The sequence below is a fragment of the Aquarana catesbeiana genome, linkage group LG08 (assembly GCF_042186555.1).
Source record: "Aquarana catesbeiana isolate 2022-GZ linkage group LG08, ASM4218655v1, whole genome shotgun sequence".
Lineage (NCBI taxonomy): Eukaryota > Metazoa > Chordata > Amphibia > Anura > Ranidae > Aquarana > Aquarana catesbeiana.
This window is the reverse complement of record NC_133331.1, coordinates 9,860,661-9,888,203: the sequence shown is the minus strand read 5'-3', so window position 1 is coordinate 9,888,203 and position 27,543 is coordinate 9,860,661. Positions and strand designations below refer to the sequence as shown.

At 45.0% G+C, this 27,543-nt stretch overlaps 1 protein-coding gene across 3 annotated transcripts in view; it reads left to right on the top strand.

Annotated features, from left to right (window-relative positions):
- The window catches only part of KCNIP2 (potassium voltage-gated channel interacting protein 2), a 533,119-nt gene that overhangs the window by 216,695 nt on the left and 288,881 nt on the right, over nt 1-27,543 (top strand). Inside the window, exon 1 of one of the 3 annotated variants that reach the window (XM_073595495.1) lies at nt 1,592-2,284. The exons of the other annotated variants lie outside the window; for them this stretch is intronic. Within the exon in view, the coding sequence (XP_073451596.1) occupies nt 2,197-2,284 (88 nt within the window). The 5' untranslated portion in view covers nt 1,592-2,196. Of the gene's footprint in view, nt 1-1,591; nt 2,285-27,543 lie in introns of those variants that run through there. 3 annotated transcript variants of the gene reach the window in all.

Here is a 27,543-nt window from a genome sequence, read left to right as displayed (position 1 = left end):
TGAACTCTGCACTCTGTGTGTAACCCCCCTGAACTCTGCGCTCTGTGTGTAACCCCCCCTGAACTCTGCACTCTGTGTGTAATACCCCCCCTGAACTCTGCACTCTGTGTGTAACCCCCCTGAACTCTGCACACTGTGTGTAACCCCCCTGAACTCTGCACTCTGTGTGTAACCCCCCCTGAACTCTGCACTCTGTGTGTAACCCCCCCCCTGAACTCTGCACTCTGTGTGTAACCCCCCCTGAACTCTGCACTCTGTGTGTAACCCCCCTGAACTCTGCACTCTGTGTGTAACCCCCCTGAACTCTGCACTCTGTGTGTAACCCCCCCTGAACTCTGCAGTCTGTGTGTAACATCCCCCCTGAACTCTGCACTCTGTGTGTAACACCCCCCCCCTGAACTCTGCACTCTGTGTGTAACACCCCCCCCCCTGAACTCTGCACTCTGTGTGTAACCCCCCTGAACTCTGCACTCTGTGTGTAACCCCCCCTGAACTCTGCACTCTGTGTGTAACCCCCTGAACTCTGCACCCTGTGTGTAACCCCCCTGAACTCTGCACTCTGTGTGTAACCCACCTGAACTCTGCACCCTGTGTGTAACCCCCCCTGAACTCTGCACTCTGTGTGTAACCCACCTGAACTCTGCACCCTGTGTGTAACCCCCCCTGAACTCTGCACTCTGTGTGTAACCCCCCTGAACTCTGCACTCTGTGTGTAACCCCCCTGAACTCTGCACTCTGTGTGTAACCCCCCTGAACTCTGCACTCTGTGTGTAACCCCCTGAACTCTGCACTCTGTGTGTAACCCCCCTGAACTCTGCACTCTGTGTGTAACCCCCTGAACTCTGCACTCTGTGTGTAACCCCCTGAACTCTGCACTCTGTGTGTAACCCCCCTGAACTCTGCACTCTGTGTGTAACCCCCCTGAACTCTGCACTCTGTGTGTAACCCCCTCTGAACTCTGCACTCTGTGTGTAACCCCCTCTGAACTCTGCACTCTGTGTGTAATACCCCCCCTGAACTCTGCACTCTGTGTGTAACCCCCCTGAACTCTGCACACTGTGTGTAACCCCCCTGAACTCTGCACTCTGTGTGTAACCCCCTGAACTCTGCACTCTGTGTGTAACCCCCCTGAACTCTGCACTCTGTGTGTAATGTAATCTTGGTATTTAATGCCCCTCTAGGACCCTCCTACTGTTTGTGAAATTTGACTGACCACACCCACTATTTGATGTGATTTGGAGGGTGTGAGTGGAGTGGAGGGGTTTTGGGGGGGTCGTGGCGAGTTCCAGCACCTATTGTTTGAGAAAAAAAGCCCTGATTATAAATGTATTGTCTCCCTTTTATATCTATAAATCCTGTATAATAATAATAATAATAATGTTTTATTTCTGGCCCCTTTTGCACCAATCGGCAGCTCGGATCTTTCCAAAAAAAAAAAACTTTTGCCTTCTTCCATTTAAAAAAAAAGAACATTGGCGGCACCCTCTTCCCTTTTTTTTTTTTCTTTCTTTCCGATTCGGCATCCTGCAAGGCACTCGCGATTGGTTGCCCGGGCTCCATAGAGTCTGGGGTTGTCATGCCAACCGCATTCACCTCCAGTATCCCTGCACCCGGCAGCGGTGACATACGCTGGCGTTTCCCCCGAGCTCGCAGCTTCTTATGTGAGTCAGGAGGAGCTCATCACATGGAAGTTGTAACGTGTGCCGCTGAAAATAGCTGCCGAACGTAATAATAATCGCTTTGATTTTTTTTTTTTTTTTTTTAATCTTTTAATTTTTTTTCTCACGCTGTTGGATTTTTTTTAAAGCCTTTTTAAAAAAATTTTTATTTATTTATTTTGTAACTTATTAAAAAAAAAAAAAAAAAAAAAGATAAAAAAAGGAAGGAAGAAGATAATAGATCCACGTCTGTTTTCGTCTCGATAAGTGATCCCGCCGCCGGCAGGAGGACGCGTCTTTAGGTGTGAACCTTTTTTTTTTTTTTCCCTTCGTGGAGAGAAGATGCCCTCGGCTGCTTTCTAACTAATTCCTGGAGAGCCGCGACTCGCTTGTCCTCTCCGCCTCTCGGTAACAAGAGTCGCTTCTTCGCCAGCGTTTCCGAGGGGAAGGGTCTTCTTCTTCCAGCCCCCCCCCCCCGGCAGATAATTACACGGCGTGCAGGCGACCGTCCTCGTGTGCTCTTCCACCGGGAACCAAGATGAGTCGATGTCACAGGAGGTGCAAGAGGCAGCTGAGTAAAGTTGCTCGCTATTTTTACCATTTGGTGACCGGGACCCTGACGCAAGGTAGGCAAAGGGGCTGGGGGGGGGGTAATGGGGGGGGTCGGGGGGGTCTGAAGCTTTTGCCCCCCCTCATAAAATGCATTATTGAGCCTTTTGTGTCCTGACAATAGTAGGGGGACTTTCAATGTTTGGTTTCTCCTCTTGGGGGGGGGGGGGACCTTTGTGGAGAACGTTCGCTGGAGAACGTTCGCTGGAGAACGTTCCTAGAGAGTCAATGCGGTGTGCATGCCTGGGGGGTGTGGGGAGGGGAGGTTTGGGATGCTTGCTGCTCCATGTTGCAGTTTAGGGGAGCAGGGATGGTGAGCACACTCTGCTAATTCATAGGGAATGCACTGCAGGTTATTGGGGGGGGGGGTGGCAACCTGCACCAAGCTTGTCACCTTTGCCGGTAACCCGTAGCAACCAAGCAAGGTTCATTGTTTTCGCTCGTTTTTTCACGACTGCGGTAGAGCGGGATCTGCTTGCTGTGGGGTTACTGCTGCCATCATGGTCTTACTTAACAGATATTAAAGCAGTGGGGAGGTGCAGTAACCCATAGCAACCCATCAAGATCCATGTCGAGGGTGGCGATATAGGTTGGTGACAAATTCAAAGCAAGCACCCACACCCCACCGAGATCCATCGCCGGGTCTCCCAAGTGCAATAGAGCGAGAACTGGTTGCTACAGGTAACTGCTGCCATCACGGCCCTGCCTATTAAAGCAGTGGGGTGCAGGAACCCATATCAATCGATCAAGATCCATCATCACTTCTCCTGATGGCAATAGAGATCCTTCATTAGGTCTCCCAACTGCAATAGAGATCGGGTTGCTAAGGGTTACTGCTGCCCTTATGACTCGGCTTATTAAACATGATGGCAGTGTGGTGCAGTAACCCATAGCGACCTATCAAGGTCCATCGTCAGGTCTCCCAACTGCAACAGAGATCTGGTTGCTAAGGGTTACCCCTGCCCTTTTGGCTCTTACTTATTAAACATGACAGCAGTGGGGTGCAGTAACCCACAGCAACCAATCGAGATCTTTCATCTGGCCTCCTGACTGCAATAGAGATCTGGTTGCTAAGGGTTACTGCTGCCCCTTTGTAACCCATAGCAACCTATCAAGATCCATTGTCAGGTCTCCCAATTGCAATAGAGCAATGGGTGCGGTAACCCATATCAATTTATCAAGATCCATCATCACTTCTCCTGACAGCAATAGAGATCTGGTTGCTAGGGGTTACTGCTGCCATCATGGTCTTGCTTATTAAACATTAAAGTAGTGGGGTGCAGTAACCCATAGCAACCTATCAACATCCATCGTCAGGTCTCCCAATTGCAATAGAGCAAGACCTGGTTGCTACAGGATATTGCTGCCATCACAGCCCTGCATATTAAAGCAGTGGGGTGCAGTAACCCACAGCAATCTATCAAGATCCATCATCAAGGCAATAGAGATCTGGTTGCTAGGGGTTACTGCTGCCCTTTTGGCTCCTACTTGTCGGGTGCAAGTGCATTAACCCATAGCAACCATTCAAGATCCATCATCAGGTCTCCCGACTGCAATAGAGATCTGGTTGTTAAGGGTTACTGCTGCCCTTATGACTCGATTTATTAAACATGGCAGCAGTGGGGTGCAGTAACCCATAACAACCTATCAAGATCCATCGTCGGGTCTCCCAACTGCAATTGAGCAAGACCTGGTTGCTACAGGTCACTGCTGCCATCATGGCCCTGCATATTAAACATTAAAGCAGTGGGGGTGCAGTAGCCTATAGCAACCTTTCAAGAGTCATCATCACTTCTCCGGACTGCAACAGAGATCTGGTTGCTAGGGGTTACTGCTGCCATCAGGGCGTTACTTATTAAACATGACAGCAGTGGGGGGCAGTAACCCATAGCAACCTATCATAATCCATCATCAGTTCTCCCGATTGCAATAGGGTGAGATCTGGTTGCTAGGGGTTACTGCCCTTTGCGGCCATCCTGTCCCTGATCTGTAAGTATTATATATATATAGCAAACTTCCCTGTGTCCAGAGGCAGCCAAGACACCTAAGCTGTTGTAGAACTACATGTCTCAGCATGCCCTGTTGAGTATATTCACAGGATCCTGCATTTACCATTTAAATTGTGCTTTACCAATTAAACCTGAGTCCGGTAACCTGTAGCAACCAAGCTGCCCTTATGGCCCCTGCCTATTAAGCACGACAGCAGTGTGGTGCAGTAACCCATAGCAACCTATCAAGATCCATCATCAGGTCTCCCAACTGCAATAGAGCCTGATCTGGTTGCCAGGGGTTTCTGCTGCCATCATGGCCCTGCCTATTAAGCAGTGGAGTGCGGTAACCCATAGCAACCACATCAGTTCTCCCAGTTGCAGTAGAGTGAGATCTGGTTGCTAGGGGTTACTGCACTTTGCTACCATCAATCTGCTGACACATAAGACTGATATATGTTAAACTTCCATGTCCATTTAGGTAGACAAACTGATCGGGTTGCTGTAGAACTGCATGTCCCAGCATGTAGGTAGAGGAGGAGAAGCCAGCAGTAGATAGATAGAACTTACAGGCTTCCTATTCATTCACAAACTGAAGCATAGTAAACACAGTTTACTATGCTTCAGCGATGAATGGACACAGGAGTGATTGGTACTTTTACTGTGTTCATTCAGAAAAGGAATGGGCGCAGTAAATGACATTTTTACCAGCCCCTTCCCCCTGATCCCCCTGCAGCGCAGCTGGAGGGAGGAAGATGAGGAGAAGCTGGTAGTGTTGCAGGGGGAGGTACAAGATGATCAGTGTCTGCAATAAGGCATTACAGGCGGTCCTCCTGCTCGGCAGGTGCCCGGCCCCCCCTTTTGAACCAATCGGACCCGGGCCCAGTACAGGAGGGCCGGCTGTGACCCTGGTGCACAAGTTTATTAGGGTGTGCCCAGGCACACTCGGCACACCCCCTGCGCACACCTACACTTATTATACATAAAAGCAGTGAAGTTCCGTAACCCATAGCAACCAATCAATATTCATTATCCATTCTTACAGGTTACTGGGGGGATGGCAATCTGCACCGATCTTATCACCTTTGGCTTTGCCTGTAACCCCTAGCAACCAACCAAGATTAATTATTGGTTCTACCGATGGTAGCGTGGAGCGGAAGGGTGTAGATTGCCGAGCCATAGGGATCGGTCCAGATGTCATCAGTGCCTATAAAGTGTTGTCCTCCGACGCGTTTCGTCAGGTTACATGCGCATTCTTCGGGGATTCCTTCAAAATGTGTCCTTGCAGAGATTCCATAAACCTCACGAGGAATAAAGTATGTTGCGTGCAAAGATAAATGGCTTTCATTTGTACAACTCATAAAAGTACATTAGGCGGAAAATCTCAAACCAATAAGTCTATAAAGTCCCGCAAGGGATACTTGTATGTAAAGGAGGCCAGAAATGAGGCTAACGAGGGGATAAAATGTATCATTTAGGAAATAATGAATGTATACAATTTGTGTATACAGAGTGAGGCCATAAAATGTATCGTTTATACAATAATAGAAAAAGATTTGTGGAGAAGTATATCTGAGTATATAACATTTATCAATAATGAGATACAAAACAATCTGAACATAAAGAGTAGTGCGAGTCTAATGAGTAGAAGAAATACGGATGTGATAATTGTGTGTAAAGAGTATGTTGTGGTATATCTGCATCTCATAAGTATATAAAATGTATCATTTATCAAAATAATCAATATTATTATTATTGTTATTATTATTATTATTATTATTATTATTATTAAGGTTAAGAAGAAAAGGGGGGAAAAAAAGCACTGAACTGCATCAAAAACGCATCAAAAACACATCAAAAACGCGCATGCAGAAAAGCACCTGGAACGCATCCGGACTGCGTTTCTATGGTGTGAACCGGCCCTTATATTTTGTATACATAGAGGATCACATCTGAGTCTGAGGAGTAGATAAAATGTATCATTTATAAAAATCCTGGATATGTGTGATTGGTGTATAAAGAGTATTATAACTGAGACTAAGAAGTATATAAAATGTATCATTAATCCTTCTGATGCCCAACCTGCGGGCCAGGGGCCAAATACACGCAGTCTCTGACCCTCTCTTGTAGAATACACGTAGTCTCTGACCATCTCTTGTAGAATACACGTAGTCTCTGACCATCACTTGTAGAATACACGTAGTCTCTGACCATCTCTTGTAGAATACACGTAGTCTCTGACCATCTCTTGTAGAATACCCATAGTCTCTGATCATGTCCTAAAGCATGTGGGCAGTCTCTGACCATCTCTTATAGCACACACGTAGTCTCTGATCGTCTCTTGTTGCATACTTGTAGTCTCTGACCCTCCCTTGTAGAATACACATAGTCTCTGACCATCTCCTGTAGAATAGTCATAGTCTCTGACCATCTCTTGTAGAATACTCGTAGTCTCTGACCATCTCCTGTAGAATACACGTAGTCTCTGACCATCTCTTGTAGAATACACGTAGTCTCTGACCCTCTCTTGTAGAATACACGTAGTCTCTGACCATCTCTTGTAGAATACTTGTAGTCTCTGACCCTCTCTTGTAGAATACTTGTAGTCTCTGACCATCTCTTGTAGAATACTCGTAGTCTCTGACCATCTCCTGTAGAATACACGTAGTCTCTGACCCTCTCTTGTAGAATACACATAGTCTCTGACCATCTCCTGTAGAATAGTCATAGTCTCTGACCATCTCTTGTAGCATACACGTAGTCTCTGACCATCTCTTGTAGAATACACGTAGTCTCTGACCATCTCTTGTAGAATACTCGTAGTCTCTGACCATCTCCTGTAGAATACATGTAGTCTCTGACCATCTCTTGTAGAATACACGTAGTCTCTGACCCTCTCTTGTAGAATACTTGTAGTCTCTGACCCTCTCTTGTAGAATACTTGTAGTCTCTGACCATCTCTTGTAGAATACTTGTAGTCTCTGACCATCTCTTGTAGAATACACGTAGTCTTTGACCATCTCTTGTAGAATACTCGTAGTCTCTGACCATCTCTTGTAGAATACACGTAGTCTCTGACCATCTCTTGTAGAATACTCGTAGTCTCTGACCATCTCTTGTAGAATACACGTAGTCTTTGACCATCTCTTGTAGAATACTCGTAGTCTCTGACCATCTCCGGTAGCTTCCATGGATGACTATGAGCCCCAGATTGCTGATATCTCTGACCTATCAGGTATTTGTTCTATGTGTGGTATCAGTCAGGTATTGCTGGGACTTGTAGTGCTGCATTTTCCTAATCCTTGCAGTTCTGCCACAAGTGGGCCGCCACCCACAGATGTAATATTGTACGGCCGCCAGCGATGGCTGGGACCTGCGCTACAGCCTGTGTTTGCAGCTGAGGGCTTCAATCATTGGCTAGATAGGCAGCATTTCACTAGCTGGCCATTCCCGCCGGCTCCGTGAGGTCGGGAGATCCAGAAAAGAACATTGTAAGCAATTATAAATAGCTGCTGTATACCTGCAAAGCTTTGCTTTTCCGTTCCTGGATCTGTCAGCGCTATTTAAGCTCTTTATTGATTTTCCTGAAACTGAGACTTCCATTTTCTTAGACTGCAGGCTTGGTTGGTGTGGTCTGAACCAGGCTGTAAACCCCAACGATGAACATCTCAAATCTGCTCCTTTGTGGTCTATGAAAAAGAAACCTCTGTCCCTATTTAGGTTTGGTCATAACCCCCCCCCCCTCCCCCCCAGAACCACCATCTTTGTTAGTGTGGCCCGATGTGCCAAACGGGCACACACACACGGTGCGGACTTCCACGCATGCGCAGACACACCGAGCTTTAGGATTTCCATATCAGCTCCGTCTTTGTACATGTGCAGAAAACCCACGCATGCGCAGGTGGGTCACAAGTCTCTGCCGGGACCCCGAAAGCCCCTACAGCACATCTGGGAGGGAGAAAGTCATTCTCGTCTCGGCAAGAAAAAAGCAAGCGCAAAAACCCTATCAACCTAAAGCGGTAGACCAGGAGTAAAGCCGTATTAAAGCCAAAAGCACACGTTTATTATATTGCAGCTTACCATTTCTTACACGTGACGGCTGCATTCGTTTTCTTTTTTTTTTAGGCTTTCTTTCTTCTATTTTCCTCTGATAAAAAGGGGGTAAAAGGCAAACCTAGGTTATTAAAACAGAGCCACATCCAGTGAGTAAGATACATACAAAAAGGGTTCCCCTGGGTGGACTTTAAGGGCACTTAGTAATGTCCTATGTAAAAAAATATACCAAAGTATGCAAGAGTATAATAGTAAACAAATTTTATTTATGAAGAAACATAATTTAAAAAATATTAACGAAACATTAGCATATCTAAGCAATTAGTTTCTATCACCATACAAGGTAGATGCATGAAAAGAACACTTCTCACAACCAACGCGTTTCGGGATATAGTTTAGTCCTTCTTCAGGGGTGCAGAAAAAAAGGAGAGAGGGGTTCATCTAAGATATAATTGAAACCTATAATCAATGGATTACCATGACATGTGAATGCGTAAGATTATATGCTTAAGGTATTATGATCAAAACACTTACATAGTATTGAATGATGAAGTAGTTGTTAACAATGTTTCGTTATATCACATTAAAAGCTTGAGGTCAAAATAGCACCGGATATTGATGCTGGTGGGGTTGCTGTCTTGCAACAAAGTGGGCATCAGAGAGGTCTGCGGGTGTAAGCTGTATAGGATAATACTATATGTGATTTAACGAAACATTGTAACAACTACTTCATCATTCAATACTATGTAAGTGTTTTGATCATAATACCTTTGTCATGATAATCCATTGATTATATGTTTCAATTATACCTTAGATGAACCCCTCTCTCCTTTTTTTCTGCACCCCTGAAGAAGGACTAAACTATATCCCGAAACGCGTTGGGTGTGAGGAGAGTTCTTTTCATGTATCTACCTTGTATGCTGATAGAAACGAGTTGCTTAGATATGCTAATGTTTCGTTAATATTTTTTAAATGATGTTTCTTCGTAAATAAAATTTGTTTACTATTATACTGTTGCATACTTTGGTATATTTTCTGTTTTCCGCTGGTGATCCAGCCAGCAAGTCGGTCGTTTTTCAAAAGCACAAGCTCTCCAGCAGAATGTATCAGTTTACAGGGATGCGACAAACCATTTACCACTGAGCACCTGAAAAGCTCCATTAAAGCGGAGTTCTGCTTAAAAAAAAAAAAATCAAAAGTCAGCAGCTGCAAATACTGCAGCTGCTGACTTTTAATAATCGGACACTCACCTGTCCCAGGGTCCAGCGATGCGGGGGAACGAAGCCACGCTCGTCTCCCCCCTCCGCTCTGCGACGTCGGCATTGTCACTGTGGGTGCCCAGGCTGTGGCTCCACAGCCGGGCACCCACTGCGCATGCGCGAGCCGCACGGCGCGCCGTGACTAGCCGGGCAATCTTCTGGGACCTGTGACGTGCCGAGAGGGAGGGGGGAGAGGTGATCTCCCTTCCGGTGCGCCAGGAGGAAGAGGGAGCTGGGACCGCCCCCCAAAAAAAAATGACATGCCAAATGTGGCATGTCAGGGGGTCACCTTCCCTTAAAGCGGAAGTTCCGTTTTTGGGTGGAACTCCGCTTTAAGAATGCCTTCACACCGGGGCAGTGCGCTGGCACGGCGGTGAAAAAACGCCTCTTTCCATTGAAATGAATGGAAAGCTCTTCGAAAGCGCCTGAAAAGCTCTTCAAAAACGCTCAGTGTTTTACTGGCAGTTTAGAAGGGCCTCAGTGTGAAAGGGGCCCAAGGAGGAGGGGGAGAGAGAGCACAGCCTGCACCTCCTCCCGGCTCTCTCCTCCTCTCTCCTCCTCTCTCCCCCTCTCCTTGCCTCTTCCAGCTCTGGGCTGACAGAGGTAATGATGCCGCTGTCACTACTCCTGTCAGCCTTATGGGAACTTGCGGCGCCCCCATCCCTACAATACACGCTGCGTCTCAGGCAGCCGACCCTGCTGCCCACCCCTTGTCCCAGCCCTGCTTACGATGATCAGCTTTTATTTATTCATATAAAACCCTTTATGGAAACATTCCAATTGCCGCGAGTAATGTCGCAGTGACTTTGAAAACGGTTCCTGCACTACATTTTTCTGACTTCTTTGCAACTTGCATTGAGGTCTGTTAAAGGAAGTCGCAATGAAATCGAAGGGGCAAAGCGCACTGATCTGTGGCTTTGAAAACGCGCTGAAGTATCGCGATTTCAAAGCCGCACCACCGGGAACCCGGGTGTAAATGGGCCTGAGATTATAGCAGTGTATGCGCGAACGCCCACCGCCGAAAAGGGGGGAAAAAATGGCGAGGAGCACTGCGATAAATCCATCAAACGTTATAAAGATCGCATCCCATAATCAGGGTACACGTCATCACTATGGTGACACAACGGAGAGAGAGGAAGGGGGACAAAGACCCGACTCACGCTGGCGATACTCAACAGGACAATCTGGTTTGTTCTTTTTTCTAATGATTAGTGGGGTCAAATCGACATTCGTTTTTGACGGGAGTGAGGAGAAATTTCAGAGAAGCGGGATGGAAGAGTTTTCTCTAACGCACAAATTTCCAACAGTGTATGTGGTTCTGGATTGGGAAATTGCATTCAATCCAGAATCAAATGTTAAAAGCAAAAAAAATGTTTCAGTACTTTGGACATTTTTCAATCCTCTGTGGGTGTTATCGATTGAACTGACAAGATTTTTCTATAATGTATATGAAATCAGTAATATAGTCATGAAGGAAGAGTTGCAGAGGAAGTGGATCACCTTTCATTTCTCTTTTGTATGTTACTCCCACCGCCAGCCTGATGCGACCTTTCCTCTGGTGTGCAGGAGACAGTGGGAGTGTAAGATGAAGAAACATTACCGCCATTTATTGTGATAAAGAAAAAATGAGTTTAGCAATATTTACAGATCATATAATATCGTCTTTTCCTTTCGTTTTCTTTCTTTCTTTTTCTCTTACTCTCTCTCCCTATTTCTCCTTTTCTGTCTCTCTCTTTCTCTCTCCACAGCTCTCTCTCCTTGTCTCTTCTCTCTCTCTCTCTTCTCTCTTCTTTTCTCTCTCCTCTTCTCCCCCCCCCCCTTCTCTCCCATCTTCTCTCTTTCTCTTTCCTCTTCTCTCTCTCTCCCCCTCTCCTTCTCCCCTCCTCTCTCTCTTCTCTCTCCCCATCTTCTCTCCCACTCCTCTTCTCTCTCCCTCTCTCTCCTCTTCTCAATTCAATTCAATTCATTCAAATAAGTTTTATTGGCAGGATACATGTTAGCATTGCCAAAGCAGTTGGGTTTCTATAAGAACCTCTCTCTCTCTCTTCTCTCTCTTTCTCTCTCTCCTCTTCTCTCTCTTTCTCTCTCTCCTCTTCTCTCTCTCTCTCTCTTCTCTCTCTCTCTCTCTCCTCTTCTCTCTCTCTCTCTCTCTCTCCTCTTCTCTCTCTCTCTCCTCTTCTCTCTCTTTCTCTCTCTCCTCTTCTCTCTCTCTCTCTCTCTCTCTCTCTCTCTCTCTCTCTCTCTCTCTCTCTCTCTCTCTCTCTCTCTCTCTCTCTCCTCTTCTCTCTCTCTCTTCTCTCTCTCCTCCTCTTCTCTCTCTCTCTCTCTCTCTCTCCTCCTCTCTCTCTCTCTCTTCTCTCTCTCTCTCATCTTCTCTATCTCTCGCTTCTCTCTCTCTCTTCTCTCTCTCTCTCTCTCTCTCTCTCTCTCTCTCTCTCTCTCTCTCTCTCTCTCTCTCTCTCTCTCTCTCTCTCTCTCTCTCTCTCTCCTCTCTCCTCTTCTCTATCTCTCTCTTCTCTCACTCTTCTCCCATCTTCTCTCTCTCCTCTTCTCTATCTCACTCTTCTCTCATCTTCTCTCTCTCTCTCCTCTTCTCTCTCTCTCTCCTCTTCTCTATCTCTTCTCTCTCTCCTCTTCTCTATCTCTCTCTTCTCTCTCTCTTCTCTCATCTTCTCTCTTCTCTCATCTTCTCTCTTCTCTCCTCTTCTTCTCTTTTCTTCTTCCTCTCTCTCTCCCCCATTTTCTCCCATCTTCTCTCTTTCTCTCTCACTCTCCCTCTTCCTTCTTGCTCGCTCTCTCTTTATATTTATATTTTATATATATCTATATATATCTATATCTATATATATATATATATATATCTATATATATATAGATATATATATATATATATATAGTGTTTACATATTTTTGTCCAACCCCTGTGTTTGTATATATATATATATATATATATATATATATATATATATATATATACTCCTGTTCTCATAGTACTGACATAAGATCACAATATTCATAGTTGCCTAATTGCCGAGGAAGTGGCTCGCCTTTCATTTCTCTTTTTCTCTTTTGTATGTTACTCCCACCGCCAGCCTGATGCGACCTTTTCCTCTGGTGTGTAAGATGTAGAAACATTACTGGGATTTATTGTGATAAAGAAAAAATGAGTTTAGCAATATTTACAGATCATATAATATCGTATTTTTTCCTTTTGTTTCCTTTCTTTCTTTTTTTTCTTACTCTCTCTCCCTATTTCTCCTCTTCTGACTCTCTCCACATCTCTCTCTCTCTCTCTGTCTTTTTCTCTTCTCTTCTCTTCTCTTCTCTTCTCTTCTCTTCTCTTCTCTTCTCTTCTCTTCTCTTCTCTTCTCTCTCTCTCTCTCTTCCTTGTCTCTTCTCTTCTCCCTCTCCCTCTCTCTCTCTCTCTCTCTCTCTCCCCTCTCTCTCTCTCCCCCCCCCCTCCCCTCTCTCTCTCTCCCCCCCCTCTCTCTCTCTCTCTCTCTCTCTCTCTCTCCCCCCCTCTCCCCCCCCCCCCTCTCTCTCTTGCTCTCTTTCTCTCTCTATCTCTCCTCTCTCTCATTTCTCTCCTTTTCTTTTTCTCTCTCCTCTTCTCTGTCACTCTCTCCTTTTTTGCTCTCATTTTCTCTCTCTTTCTTTCTCTCTTCTCTTCTCTCTCTCTCGCTTTCCCTCTTCCTTCTTTCTCTCTCTCTTTATATATATATATATATATATATATATATATATATATATATAGTGTTTACATATTTTTGGCCAACCCCTGTGTGTGTGTGTGTGTATATATATATATATATATATATATAAATTCTGTTCTCATAGCACTGACATAAGATCACAATATTCAAACCATTTTCCTGGATAGACCCCATAGTCATGCTGGTCCTTGTAGTTCTTGGAAGTCTGCTCCCCCAGATGGATAATTATAATTTGTGTAATGACTTCCGGGGTGGAACAAATCCTTATCTCCATGTAAATATGCTTCTAGCACGCAACATATTAATTGTAACAAGCTCTAATTAGGACCTGATGAACCCAGAATCAGCACTTAAACCAGAACAGGCAGAACGCCACCTTAATTAATCGCATTTCATGGCTGTTGTCGCCAGGATTACGGTGGTGACACATTTTGTAGGGAGATCGCACGTCTAACATTGTGTGAATTATTCCGATAGAGAAGGCAGTGTGGCGGGGGCTGAGCGGCGCCCATTGTGATAATATATGAATACAACTTCATTCCCAGCCCCCTTGTCTCTGGCAGCAATAAGTACTCATGTAAACACGACGCTGCTAGTACCAGGTACTTATCTCTATTAGAGCACTCTGCGGATTGATTTATTGATTTGTCATCTAACAGTTCACATCTGTAGGCTTAAAGGAAACCTATCATTGAAAAAACATGGAGAGCGCCGTCGCTGACCTCTCCTCTAGAAATGATAGTTGATTGGCTGTCTCTGGCTTTGACATGGAGGGCGCCATTGCTGACCTCTCCTCTAGAAATGATAGTTGATTGGTTGTCTCTGGCTTTGGCATGGAGGGCGCCATTGCTGACCTCTCCTCTAGAAATGATAGTTGATTGGCTGTCTCTGGCTTTGACATGGAGGGCGCCATTGCTGACCTCTCCTCTAGAAATGATAGTTGATTGGTTGTCTCTGGCTTTGACATGGAGGGTGCCATTGCTGACCTCTCCTCTGGAAATGATAGTTGATTGGCTGTCTCTGGCTTTGACATGAAGGGCGCCACTGCTGACCTCTCCTCTGGAAATGATAGTTGATTGGCTGTCTCTGGCTTTGACATGGAGGGCGCCATTGCTGACCTCTCCTCTGGAAATGATAGTTGATTGGCTGTCTCTGGCTTTGCATGGAGGGCGCCATTGCTGACCTCTCCTCTGGAAATGATAGTTGATTGGCTGTCTCTGGCTTTGACATGGAGGGCGCCATTGCTGACCTCTTCTCTGGAAATGATAGTTGATTGGCTGTCTCTGGCTTTGCATGGAGGGCGCCATTGCTGACCTCTCCTCTGGAAATGATAGTTGATTGGCTGTCTCTGGCTTTGACATGGGGAGCGCCATTGCTGACCTCTCCTCTAAAAATTATAGTTGATTGGCTGTCTCTGGGTTTGATGCGTTCTATACTCCTGACCTGAAACATGCATGCAGACATGAAGTCATAAACATATTTGTTCCACCACAGTGACTCAGAAGGTATTAAAACCAGTGGATCAGCATGGCGGCCAAGCACCTAGCATTTTTAAAAGGGTACATGAACAGTGGTAGGTGACATATTTTCAGGCTTCTTTTAATAAGGGTAGAAATGTGGGAGTTGCCATCGCTTGCTGGGACATCGTCCTCATGCTTTATTTATTGCTGGTTGCATCACTGACCTGGAACAGGCATCTACATATCAGGCCCAGGTGGATATCACAGAGAGAAATACTTACCTTATTCCTTGCTGCAACTTTCCTCTGCTCCCTCTCCAGTCCTGGAATAAGGGTGTTCTGACTCCATCAACATCCTTAAGGTCCATGCAGGACCAGGGGCTGCCAAAAAGGGATTTTTATTACCTGACTGGATGTTGGCTTTAGGGCTTCTTTTCAGTGCATTAATGTATGTTATGCCATGCGTTAAAATGCACAACGTTTTGGCAGCTTGTTGAAATTAATGGGCTGCCAATGCACCTTAGCGTCCTGAAAATCGGGTTCAAGTTAGGATTGGAATTGAGCTAGAGTTAGGTTTAGGGTAAAGTTAGGGTTAGGATAGTGCTAAGGGTTAGGTTTAAGGGTTAGGGCTAGGATAGGGCCAAGGGTTAGGCTAGGATAGGTTTAAGGGTTAGGGTTAAGGGCTAGGGCTAGGTTTAGGATAAGGTTAGGGTTATTACAAGGTTAAGGGTTAGGATAGGTCTAAGGGTTAGGGTTAGGATAGGGTTAAGGGTTAAGGCTAGGATAGGTTTAAGGGTTAGGGTTAAGGATTAGGTTAGAGTTAGGTTTAGGATATGGTTAGGTTACAGTTAGGACGAGGTTAAGGGTTAAGATATGGCTAGGGCTAGGGGTTAGAGTTAGGATAGGGTTAAGAATTAAGGTTAGGATAGGTTTAAGGCTTAGGGTTAAGGGTTAGGGTTAGGTTTAGGATAGGGTTAGGGTTAGGTTTATGGTTTGGGTTGGTTTAAGGGTAAGGGTTAGGATAGAGTTAAGGGTTAGGGCTATGTTTAGGATAAGGGTAGGGTTAGGTTACAGTTAGGATATGGTTGGGACAAGGTTAAGGGTTAGGGTAGGGCTAAGGGTTAGGGTTAGGATAGGGTTAAGGGTTAAGGCTAGGATAGGTTTAAGGGTTAGGGTTAAGGGTTAGGTTAGAGTTAGGTTTAGGATAACGCTAGGTTACAGTTAGGATAGGGTTAGGACAACATTAAGGGTTAGCATAGGGCTAAGGGTTAGAGTTAGGATAGGGTTAAGGGTTAAGGTTAGGATAGGTTTAAGGCTTAGGATTAAGGGTTAGGTTAGAGTCAGGTTTAGGATAGGGTTAGGTTTAGGGTTTGGGTAGGTTTAAGGGTAAGGGTTAGGATAGGCTTAGGTTAGGGTTAAGGGTTAGGATAGGGTTAGCGTTAGGTTAGAGTTAGATTAGAGTTAGGGGTTAGGTTAGAGTTAGGATAGAGTTAGGTTGGGGTTAGGACAGGTTAAGTTTAAGTGTAGGGTTAGGATAGGGCTAAGGGTTGGGTTAGGTTAGGGTTAGGATAGGATTAAGGTTAGAATAGGTTAGGGTTAAGGGTTAGGTTAGACTTAGGGCTAGGGCTAGAGTTAGGTTTAGGATAGGGTTAGGGTCCGGGTAGGTTTAAGGGTTAAGGTTAGGATAGGGTTAAGGGTTAGGTTAAGTCAGGATAGGGTAAGGTTAGAGTCAGAATAGGCTTAGGTTAGGTTTAAGGGTTAGGATAGGGTTAGGATAGAGTTAGAGTTATGCCACGTACAGACAATTGGACATTCCGACAACAAAACCATGGATTTTTTTCCTACGGATGTTGGCTCAAACTTGTCTTTCATACACACGGTCACGCAAATGTTGTCGGAAAAATTCCGAACGTCAAGAACACGGTGACGTACAAGACGTACGACAGCCGATAAAAATGAAGTTCAATAGCCAGTGCGGCTCTTCTGCTTGATTCCGAGCATGCGTGGAATTTTGTGCGCCGGAATTGAGTACACACGCTCGGAATTTCCGACAAGTTTTGTTGTTGGAAAATTTGAGAACCAGCTCTCAAACATTTGTTGTCGGAAATTCCGACCGTGTGTACGCGGCATTAGAGTTAGGATAGGCTTAGGATAGGCTTAGGTTAGGTGTAGAGTTAGGATAGGCTTAGGTAAGGGTTCAGGGTTAGAATTAGGTTAGGGTTAAGGATTAGGGTTATCACTTTATTTTTTGTAACACAACGATGCATGGCTGGTGCATTGCCTTAGTGCTTGGGGTGCCATTCAAGATGATCAGCACCATAATGCATGCAACACGTGTTGATTCACATTGTGGCAATACATACACAGTAACTTGCAGGCTAATGGATGCTACCACAATGCAGGAGTATAAATGGGCCCTCAAAGTGGAAAACCATTAAACATCAGGAAACTCCTATACTGGAACAGCCACCAATCAGTTGAACCTACAGGTACCACCACTACATGTGGAGCTCTGATGTGGAAACCTACCACCTCCCTTGCACGGCATCCATGAGCCCATGATCAGGAACCTCATGCCTCAGGAATGCATTTGGAAGAAAAAGGGTTTCTGAGGTTGCAAGACAAGGAGCCAAGCAAGGGTAGTTTTGGGGTGGCTTGATGGACATTTTTACCCGTCCACGGCAAATCAACAGGTTTGCATCAATCCCCTCTCCCCCCGCATATACTCACCCATCTTTCACTCCTCCACTGCTCCATTCAGCTACTGGAAGCAAGGGAAAAACCCAGTACTTCCAGATGCATGTGGAGCGCTCCATGCAACAGTGCGCTCCCTGGGTAAATCAGTGCCGTCACATGGGGAGACTATGGGCCTGTGTTGAAGGGATTTTGTTCCCATATAGGAAATCAAAACCAGCAGGACAAATGCAGGTCAGAGAGAGGTCAACTGAAGCTCAGGTGCACCTCTCAATGAATTCTGAATGATCTCAGAAGGATCTCAAACTCATTCCATTGACCCAAGCCCAAAGCCTGGCCTTACATGTCCCATGGTAACCCATAGCCTCCCTTTTGACAATATGTCTGTGGATGGCGGCATTGGGAAAAACAAATATTCCTCAGATGTTCTATCAAAAAATGCAAAAATGTCTTTATCTATCTATCTATCTATCTATCTATCTATCTATCTATCTATCTATCTATCTATCTATCTATCTATCTATCTATCTATCTATCTATCTATCCTTCTATATATTTCTTTACCTTTTTATTTTTTTAGTTGGAACAATTTACACTGATATCCCCTTTATATTCAGTCAAAACAATCCATGTTCCCTCCCTGTGCCGGTCTGCCCTCTTCTTTGGCACGAGCTATAAGTGAAATGTTTTGCATCCCGCCAGTTGCTGATCACAGAGCGCTGGCATGGGAACGCCGCGATACGGCGGATTAGAAAGCTACACGTTTGCCAATTATTTTGCTAGCTCTTAATATAGAATGTTTTCTTTTTTACCGTACAAATCCGTCCTTTGGAATTTTTAGGTTATAGATAATTGTTATCAATGTATAACTAGAAGGATCTAACCAGCAATCCATGGACAATGGAGGCCAACTTCACCCAGAACTGATTTTGGTTTTCCATGGATATTGACATGTTGAATCCCATGCTGGCTTCCTTTATGCCCCTGGGGCTCTATTAATGAGATTTCATTCTGCCAATGGCTGTGGCCATTACAGAGCCAGATAACGGTATTCAATCTGCCATATATCCTTCATAATGAACAGTCCATTGGAGGGTCTACCTGGATGATGTTTCTGTTACGACCTTTTGAGAGGTGGTGGAGCCCCAACTGTTGCAGAAAAATCCCATGGTTGCTTTCTTCTATAGATACAAGAAATGAATGGGTAATTTGGCCCTCTGGGGCCCACATAGGTTTGGGGTGGAGTTGATCATTAGAGGGCATTCAATAAATTTGGTGATATATTGAACAATTACCAGCAGAGCATGAACAATCCATTGGAGGGTCCACCTGGATAATGTTTTCATTATTGTCTTCTTGGATGTGGTGGAACCCCACCAGTTGCAGAAACATCCAATGATTGGTTTCTTTCATAAATACAAGACATTAATGGGTGATTAGGTCCTCTGGGGCCTACATAAGTTTGGGGTGGAATTGGTCTTTAGAGGGACTTCTCCATAATAGATAATGAACAATCCATTGGTGGGTCTACCTGGATGATGCTTTTTTTTAGGTTTTTCTTGTTAGTGGTGGAACCCCAAATGTTGCATAAAAATCCCATGGTTGGTTTCTTCTGTAGATGCAAGACATTACTGTGTGATTTGGCCCACTGGGGTCCGCAAAGATTTTGGGGGGGGGTCTTTAGAGGGTGTTCATTAAATATGGTGATATAGTGAACAATTAGCATCAGAGCAAACCTGAAAACTGCTTCTCCATAATTCATAATGAGCAGTCCACTGGAGAGTCTACCTGAATGATGTATTCGTTATGGCCTTCTTGGATGTGGTAGAACCCCAACTGTTTCTGAAAAATCCCATGATTGGTTTCTTCTTTGGATACAAGACATTAGTGTGTGATTTGGCCCTCTGGGGACCCACATATATTTGGGGTGGAATTGATCTTTAGAGGGCATTCTCCATATTAGATAATGAACAATCCATTGCAGGGTCTGCCTTGATGATGCTTTTAATATGACCTTCTAAGAGGTGGTGGAGTCCCATTTGATCTTTAGTTGATCTTTGAGTTGATCTTTAGAGGGCACTCATTAAATATGGTGATAAAATGAACAATTACCAGCAGAGCAAACCTGAAGACTGCAACCTCAGAAGGTTACGTATCTACTTGGGCCCTAGGCAAGAGCCTGCTTAGCTTTTTAGATGCACCTCCAGAATTATTTGTGAACCGGTACCATCTTCTATGGGCATCACGACCCGGCCTACCAAACAAGCACATTCAACAGCCGGGACAATCCACCAACCAAGAAACAAATTTATTTGGTGGATTGTGGACTGCTTTCCATGGTAACGGGGACGCCTGCCTGAGATTGTACCGGCTTTTAAATATTTCTGGTGATCATGCTATACTGTGTGCCATGCAATGCCACCCCAATTTTTGCTGCCCCACCCCTGTTGCTTGCTTGGAAACAGGCCCAGCAACCAACAACGCTGTGACCTGCCTGCCCGTAGGCTGTCCTAGTGTGTGTCAACATCATTGCTGCACAACATCATTAGTTGCTAGGGTGCAAGTGGTTGGGCCCAATGGCATAATTTGTTGTTATGGTGCAGGCAGCTGCCAGCTTCTTAGCAACCAGCTCTGTAATGGACACTGTTACTAAGCTGCAGTGAGGACGGCGTGTATGGTATGGACACTCCAGTCTCAGTGCTGCCCCCACTGATGTCCTCCTGGGGCGACTGCCTCAATGGCAACATGGCCCTGCCTCTAGGATAGAGCAAACACCTCTTAGGTGCCTCAGAGGGGCCAATGACTACCTTTTGTGAAATGGATGATCTACAGCAACCAATGAGGCTCACATGTGGGTGTTATTTAAAGTTGTCTGAATGCAAATACAGCCTGCCTAGGCACACCCACCCCTCCAGACTGGCACCCACCCATCAAGGCATTATGATATTTCCATAACTCTTTCCAAGAACCAGCCCACTGCTGCCATCAGGACTCTTCGGAGGAGTGCTGAGGCAAGGTGCCGGACCCAGTAATGGCGTCACTGGATCCAAAATAAGTTATGTAACGAAAACGCTTTAATGGAAAAGTGTTACTGTCGTGTTGATGAGGCGGGAACCAGGTCAAGCAAAAATCTAAGCAGATTAATCCTCTGCTTCAATCGGGTTGCTATGGGCAATACCTAAATTCGGCAGGTTTTTGGGCGCCTTGGTGACGAACGCTAACTGTCCATGCAGAACACTCACTTAGACGGTAATTAATGCTGTCCACCTCAATTGGATGCCAGCGTTCAGCACGTGAGTCGCGCAATTAATCATTGAAGGAATTCCTATATTGAGATCTACAGGTACCTGAAAGAACATGACGTGCCTTTGAATGACCTTCTCCACTCGGAGCGAGATCAGGCCAGGCGTTTAACTAGGACACATTAATGGGAAACTCTCCACGGAGGGAGACGTATTGTGCCAGGAACCCAGAAAATCATGGGGGGGGGGGGGGGATCAAGCCTTGCTTGTCACAGGAGCTCACAAGAACCATATCTGTGCCACCAGGTCAACAAGATTGCGGTTGTTCTCTAAAAAACCACCCCAACCTTGCTGGTCTGGACGGGGGGCACCTGTGACACCATGATGAAACGTGCCCTCATTCTATGCCAACAGAACAGTCCTAACTCTCAGGCTCCATTCACACCTGGGCGTTCTGAAACGCGGGGGGGGTGGAAACGCCGCGATTCTGCCCCAGATGTACAACCGCGGCAAAACACGCAATGCGTTTGCAATGCCATTATTTCTCAATGGCACCCCCAAACGTGGTGAGATCAGTTTAAATCAGTTTTCCTTATAACCCCCAAACATTATATATATATATCTTTAGCAGAGACCCTAGGGCAGTGATGGCGAACCTTGGCACCCCAGGTATTTTGGAACTACATTTCCCATGATGCTCATGCACTCTGCAGTGTAGTTGAGCATCATGGGAAATGTAGTTCCAAAACATCTGGGGTGCCAAGGCGCGCCATCACTGCCCTAGGGAATAAAATGGCAATTGTTGCAATTTTTTTTGTCACATGGTATTTGCGCAGCAGTTTTTCAATGCAATTTTTTTGTAAAAAAATACATTTTAATGAATGAAAAAAAACAAAAAAACACTATATATACCCAATTTTTTTCTATAATATGAAAGATGATGTTACGTCGAGTTAATAGATACCCAACATGCCACGTTTCAAAATTGCGCACGCTCGTGGAATGGCGACAAACTACGGTACTTAAAAATTTCCCTAGGCGACGCTTTAAACGTCATTGCAGGTTACCTGTTTAGAGTTACAGAGGAGGTTTTGCGCTAGAATTATTGCATCTCGCTCTAGCGTTTGCGGCGATACCTCTCATGTGTGGTGCGAACACCGTTTACATATGCGTGCGTGACTTGCATATCCGTACACTTCTGCGCGCGAGCACGGAGGGGTGAGGACGCTTTTAAAAAAAAAAAATCGTATTTATTTTATTTTTTTTCACTGTCCCTTTAGTTATTTTTAATTTTTTTTTCACTTTTTTTCCTATTATAAGAAATGTAAACATCCCTTGTAATAGAAATAAGGGATGACAGGTCCTCTTTATGGAGAAATATTTTTTGCGCAAATCACTAGTGACACTAATACAGTAATCAGTGATAATACTGTACACTGTACTTATGGCACTAGTTGGGTGATGGGGGTGATCAGAAGGGCAATCAAGGGTTTAACTGCGTGCCCAACAAGTGTATGCAAGAGTGCGGCAGGGAGAAATCCAGCCAGTCCTGAGTCCAGTCCAGAGCCAAATCTCTGTGCTGTGATTGGCTACAGCCGTTCAGCAGGTATACAGCCAAAACGATTGGCTGTAACCTGCCGATAAACTTGTGCTGTCTCCAATTACCAGAACAAGTCAGCAGGGGGCGCAATTGTGGGCCCTAAAAACCAGGAAATACACTGTGAAGTGCGGGCTGCAAATTGCACCAGCCTTAGTAGTGTAGTAAATGTGCTACTTTTGAAAAACGCGCTGCATCAAATCGCATGGTACAGCGGTTCCATTCAATCTGGGTCAATGCGCTGCATTTGAGATCTGCGTCTGGGGTGCTGTCAAGCAACGTATTGCAGCAGCAATCTACCGCAGCAGATTGGAAAGGTAGTGCGTTTTTGAACAAGTTGCGGGAAACCTGCGCGGAACACGACTTTCCCGGTTCTGGTATGAACCGGGCCCTTAACCCCTTCCCGCCGACGTAACCCATATATGCGAACCCCACTGCACTGGGCTTTTTTTTTTTTACATGGGGACCCCATATTTATGCATATCTCCCTGTACTAACAATCGGGACCCAGAACTCCCGATTCCGGGTCACCTGACCGCTGTGGTCGCCTCTTATTGGCTTCCACAGTGATCAGTCACTGTGAAGCCCGCCCCCCCCCCCCCCCCCCCCCCCCCCCCGTATTTCTCTCTCTTTCTCTGTGAATGGAGAGGAAAGATACATTGTATCTTTCACTTTCCTTGCAGGAAAAAAAAAAAAGTGTGTGTGAAAAATAAATAAAGAAAAAATAAAAAAAAAATAAAGAAAAAATATCTAGATCAAGGCTGGATCTAGGTCAGGGCAAGGGTTAGTGTTTGGGTCAAGATCAAAGGTTAAGGTCAGGGTCAGTATATTTTAGGCAGGATTTTCTTTTTTTAATTAGTAGACATGTGAAATTTGTTTCGTTCCGAATTTGTTTTTTTAACGAATGTTGAGAAATTCGTTAATGCCGAAATATCCGAATTGACGAAAACCCGTTTAATGAATTTTTCCGAATATTCGTAAATTCGAATATTCGTCAGGGTCAGTATATTTTGGGCAGGATTTTTTTTTAAATCAGTGTCAGTGTGTTTTAGGTAGGACAAAAAAAAAAAGAAGCAAAAAATTGTTTCTAAGCTGTATTATGCACACAAACAACAAGTAACATTCACAAATGTGGTATTGTCAGGAGCAGGAGAATTTAGTTTGGGTTGTTCTTTGGTGGTAGGTTATGGTAGTAACAAGAAATATACAGTGGGGACGGAAAGTATTCAGACCCCCTTAAATTTTTCACTTTTTGTTATATTGCAGCCATTTGCTAAAATTATTTAAGTTAATTTTTTTCCTCATTAATGTACACACAGCACCCCATATTGTACACACAGCGCCCCATATTGTACACACAGCACCCCATATTGTACACACAGCACCCCATATTGTACACACAGCACCCCATATTGTACACACAGCACCCCATATTGTACACACAGCACCCCATATTGTACACACAGCCCCCCATATTGTACACACAGCACCCCATATTGTACACACAGCTCCCCATATTGACAGAAAAACACAGAATTGTTGACATTTTTGCAGATTTATTAAAAAAGAAAAACTGAAATATCCCATGGTCCTAAGTATTCAGACCCTTTGCTGTGACACTCATATATATATAACTCAGGTGCTGTCCATTTCTTCTGATCATCCTTGAGATGGTTCTACACCTTCATTTGAGTCCAGCTGCGTTTGATTATACTGATTGGACTTGATTAGGAAAGCCACACACCTGTCTATATAAGACCTTACAGCTCACAGTGCATGTCAGAGCAAATGAGAATCATGAGGTCAAAGGAACTGCCTGAAGAGCTCAGAGACAGAATTGTGGGAAGGCACAGATCTGGCCAAGGTTACGAAAAAAATGTCTGCTGCACTTAAGGTTCCTAAGAGCACAGTGGCCTCCATAATCCTTAAAAGACGTTTGGGACGACCAGAACCCTTCCTAGAGCTGGCCGTCCGGCCAAACTGAGCTATCGGGGGAGAAGAGCCTTGGTGAGAGAGGTAAAGAAGAACCCAAAGATCACTGTGGCTGAGCTCCAGAGATGCAGTCGGGAGATGAGAGAAAGTTGTAGAAAGTCAACCATCACTGCAGCCCTCCACCAGTCGGGGCTTTATGGCAGAGTGGCCCGACGGAAGCCTCTCTTCAGTGCAAGACACATGAAAGCCCGCATGGAGATGGCTAAAAAAAACACCCGAAGGACTCCAAGATGGTGAGAAATAAGATTCTCTGGTCTGATGAGACCAAGATAAAACTTTTTGACCTTAATTCTAAGCGGTATGTGTGGAGAAAACCAGGCACTGCTCATCACCTGTCCAATACAGTCCCAGCAGTGAAGCATGGTGGTGGCAGCATCATGCTGTGGGGGTGTTTTTCAGCTGCAGGGACAGGACGACTGGTTGCAATCGAGGGAAAGATGAATGTGGCCAAGTACAGGGATATCCTGGACGAAAACCTTCTTCAGAGTGCTCAGGACCTCAGACTGGGCCGAAGGTTTACCTCCCAACAAGACAATGACCCTAAGCACACAGCTAAAATAACGAAGGAGTGGCTTCACAACAACTCTGTGACGGTTTTTGAAAGGCCCAGCCAGAGCCCTGACTTAAACCCAATTGAGCATCTCTGGAGAGACCTAAAAATGGCCGTTCACCAACGTTTACCATCCAACCTGACAGAACTGGAGAGGATCTGCAAGGAGGAATGGCAGAGGATCCCCAAATCCAGGTGTGAAAAACTTGTTGCATCTTTCCCAAAAAGACTCATGGCTGTATTAGATAAAAAGGGGCTTCTACTAAATACTGAACAAAGGGTCTGAATACTTAGGACCATGTGATATTTCAGTTTTTCTTTTTTAATAAATCTGCAAAAATGTCAACAATTCTGTGTTTTTCTGTCAATATGGGGGGCTGTGTGTACAATATGGGGTGCTGTGTGTACAATATGGGGTGCTGTGTGTACATTAATGAGGAAAAAAATGAACTTAAATGATTTTAGCAAATGGCTGCAATATAACAAAGAGTGAAAAATTTAAGGGGGTCTGAATACTTTCCGACCCCACTGTATACTGTGGCAGGTCGGCTCGTTCCCGCAAATCGCCGTAGGTGTATGTTGGTTGCTTTAAGATGATGCACAAGAAAGCCCGCAAACAGTTTGCTGAAGACAAGCAGACTAAGGACATGGATTACTGGAACCATGTCCTGTGGTCTGATGAGACCAAGATAAACTTATTTGGTTCAGATGGTGACAAGCGTGTGTGGGGGCAACCAGGTGAGGAGGACAAAGACAAGTGTGTCTTGTCTACAGTCAAGCATGGTGGTGGGAGTGTCATGGTCTGGGGCTGCATGAGTGCTGCCGGCACTGGGGGGCTACAGATCATTGAGGGAACCATGAATGCCAACATGTACTGTGACATACTGAAGCAGAGCATGATCCCCTCCCTTTGGAGACCCTCCATGGATATGCCTCCCCAGACCATCACTGACCCACCACCAAACCGGTCATGCTGAACGATGTTACAGGCAGCATAACGTTCTCCACGGCTTCACCACACCCTTTCACGTCTGTCACATGTGCTCAGGGTGAACTGACTCTCATCTGTGAAAAGCACAGGGCGCCAGTGGTGGACCTGCCATTTATGGTGTTCAATGGCAAATGGCAATCGAGCTCCTTGGTGCCAGGCAGTGAGCACAGGGCCCACTAGAGGATGTCAGGCCCTCAGGCCACCCTCATGAAGTCTGTTCCTGATTCTTTGGTCAGAGACATTCACACCAGTGGCCTGCTGGAGGTAATTTTGTAGGGCTCTGGCAGCGCTCGTCCTGTTCCACCTTGCACAAAGGAGCAGATAGCGGTCCTGCTGATGGGTTAAGGACCTTCTACGGCCCTGTCCAGCTCTCCTAGAGTAACTGCCTGTCTCCTGGAATCTCCTCCATGCTCTTGAGACCTTCTGGCAATGGCACGTATTGATGTGCTATCCTGGAGTAGTTGGACTGCCTGTGCAACCGTTCTCTATAGGGTCCAGGTATGGCCTCATGCTACCAGTAGTGACACTGACCCTAGCCAAATGCAAAACTGGTAAAAAACAGATGAGTAGGGAAAGAAAATGTCATTGGCCTCCACCTGTAAAACCATTCCTGTTTTGGAGGTCATCTCATTGTTGCCCATCTAGTGCACCTGTTGTTAATTTCATTAACACCAAAGCAGCTGAAACTGATTAACAATCCCTCTGCTACTTAACGGACCAGATCAATATCCCAGGAGTATTATTGACTTAACTATATTTTTTCTGAGCAGTGTAATATATACTTTATATGTATGATTCTTTCTTTGTCCCAGAAAATGTACATCGTATGTCTTTGCTCCATTGAGCCCTGTGTCCTGCGTCCATTGAGCCCTGCGTCCCCTTGATGGGATGACATTGCCCAAGGTCACAAATCTCTATGGTTTCACACATACAACATTGTTTGCTCTTTCATCATTTTAATAAGATTATAACCATTTACAGAAACGCCCGCGAAAAACAAGACACAGGCCATTAGCCCGTATAAAGGGGAGCTGACAAGCGGAATTTTTATGAAGTGTGCTGCTTCTTCTCATTGAGGGACCTTGAATCATGATACAGAATAACCAAATGGAATGGCGAGTAGGAGAGAGCGATGGGAAAGATCTTTTGGATGCACGTTCGTGAACCGCGGTGTAACGATCGCTATCCAGCCATCTCCATTATTCTGTAACCAGTTCTGGTCTGTAAACGGTCACAGCGGCTTATTGGAATTTCAAATGTGTAATCAATGATCGGCGAATGCTTCGCTGGAGTGAAAACCGAGATAAGTCGTTCTTGGTAATAAAATCTGAATTCATTAGATACGAAAGAATGGATCGGGAACTGTCAGGGGACGCCACGCTGAGATCCCTGAGTTACATTGTATGCCTATTAATGTGTCCGATGATACCGGGGCCCACCTCAGCCAATCAGATCTCTGATTTTACTTACAACTCTCTTTATTTTTCGCTCCTTCTCTCTTTCTCTCATTTCTTTGTTTCACCTTTATCTTTATTCTTTTCTTCTTCTTTCAATTCTTTCTCCTCCACTTCTTTTTCTATCAGTTTATCCATCTTTCTTTCTTTCTTTCTTTCTTTCTTTCTTTCTTTCTTTCTTTCTTTCTTTCTTTCTTTCTTTCTTTCTTTCTTTCTTTCTTTCTTTCTTTCTTTCTTTCTTTCTCTTTCTTTCTTTCTTTCTTTTTCATTCTTGCATTCATTCA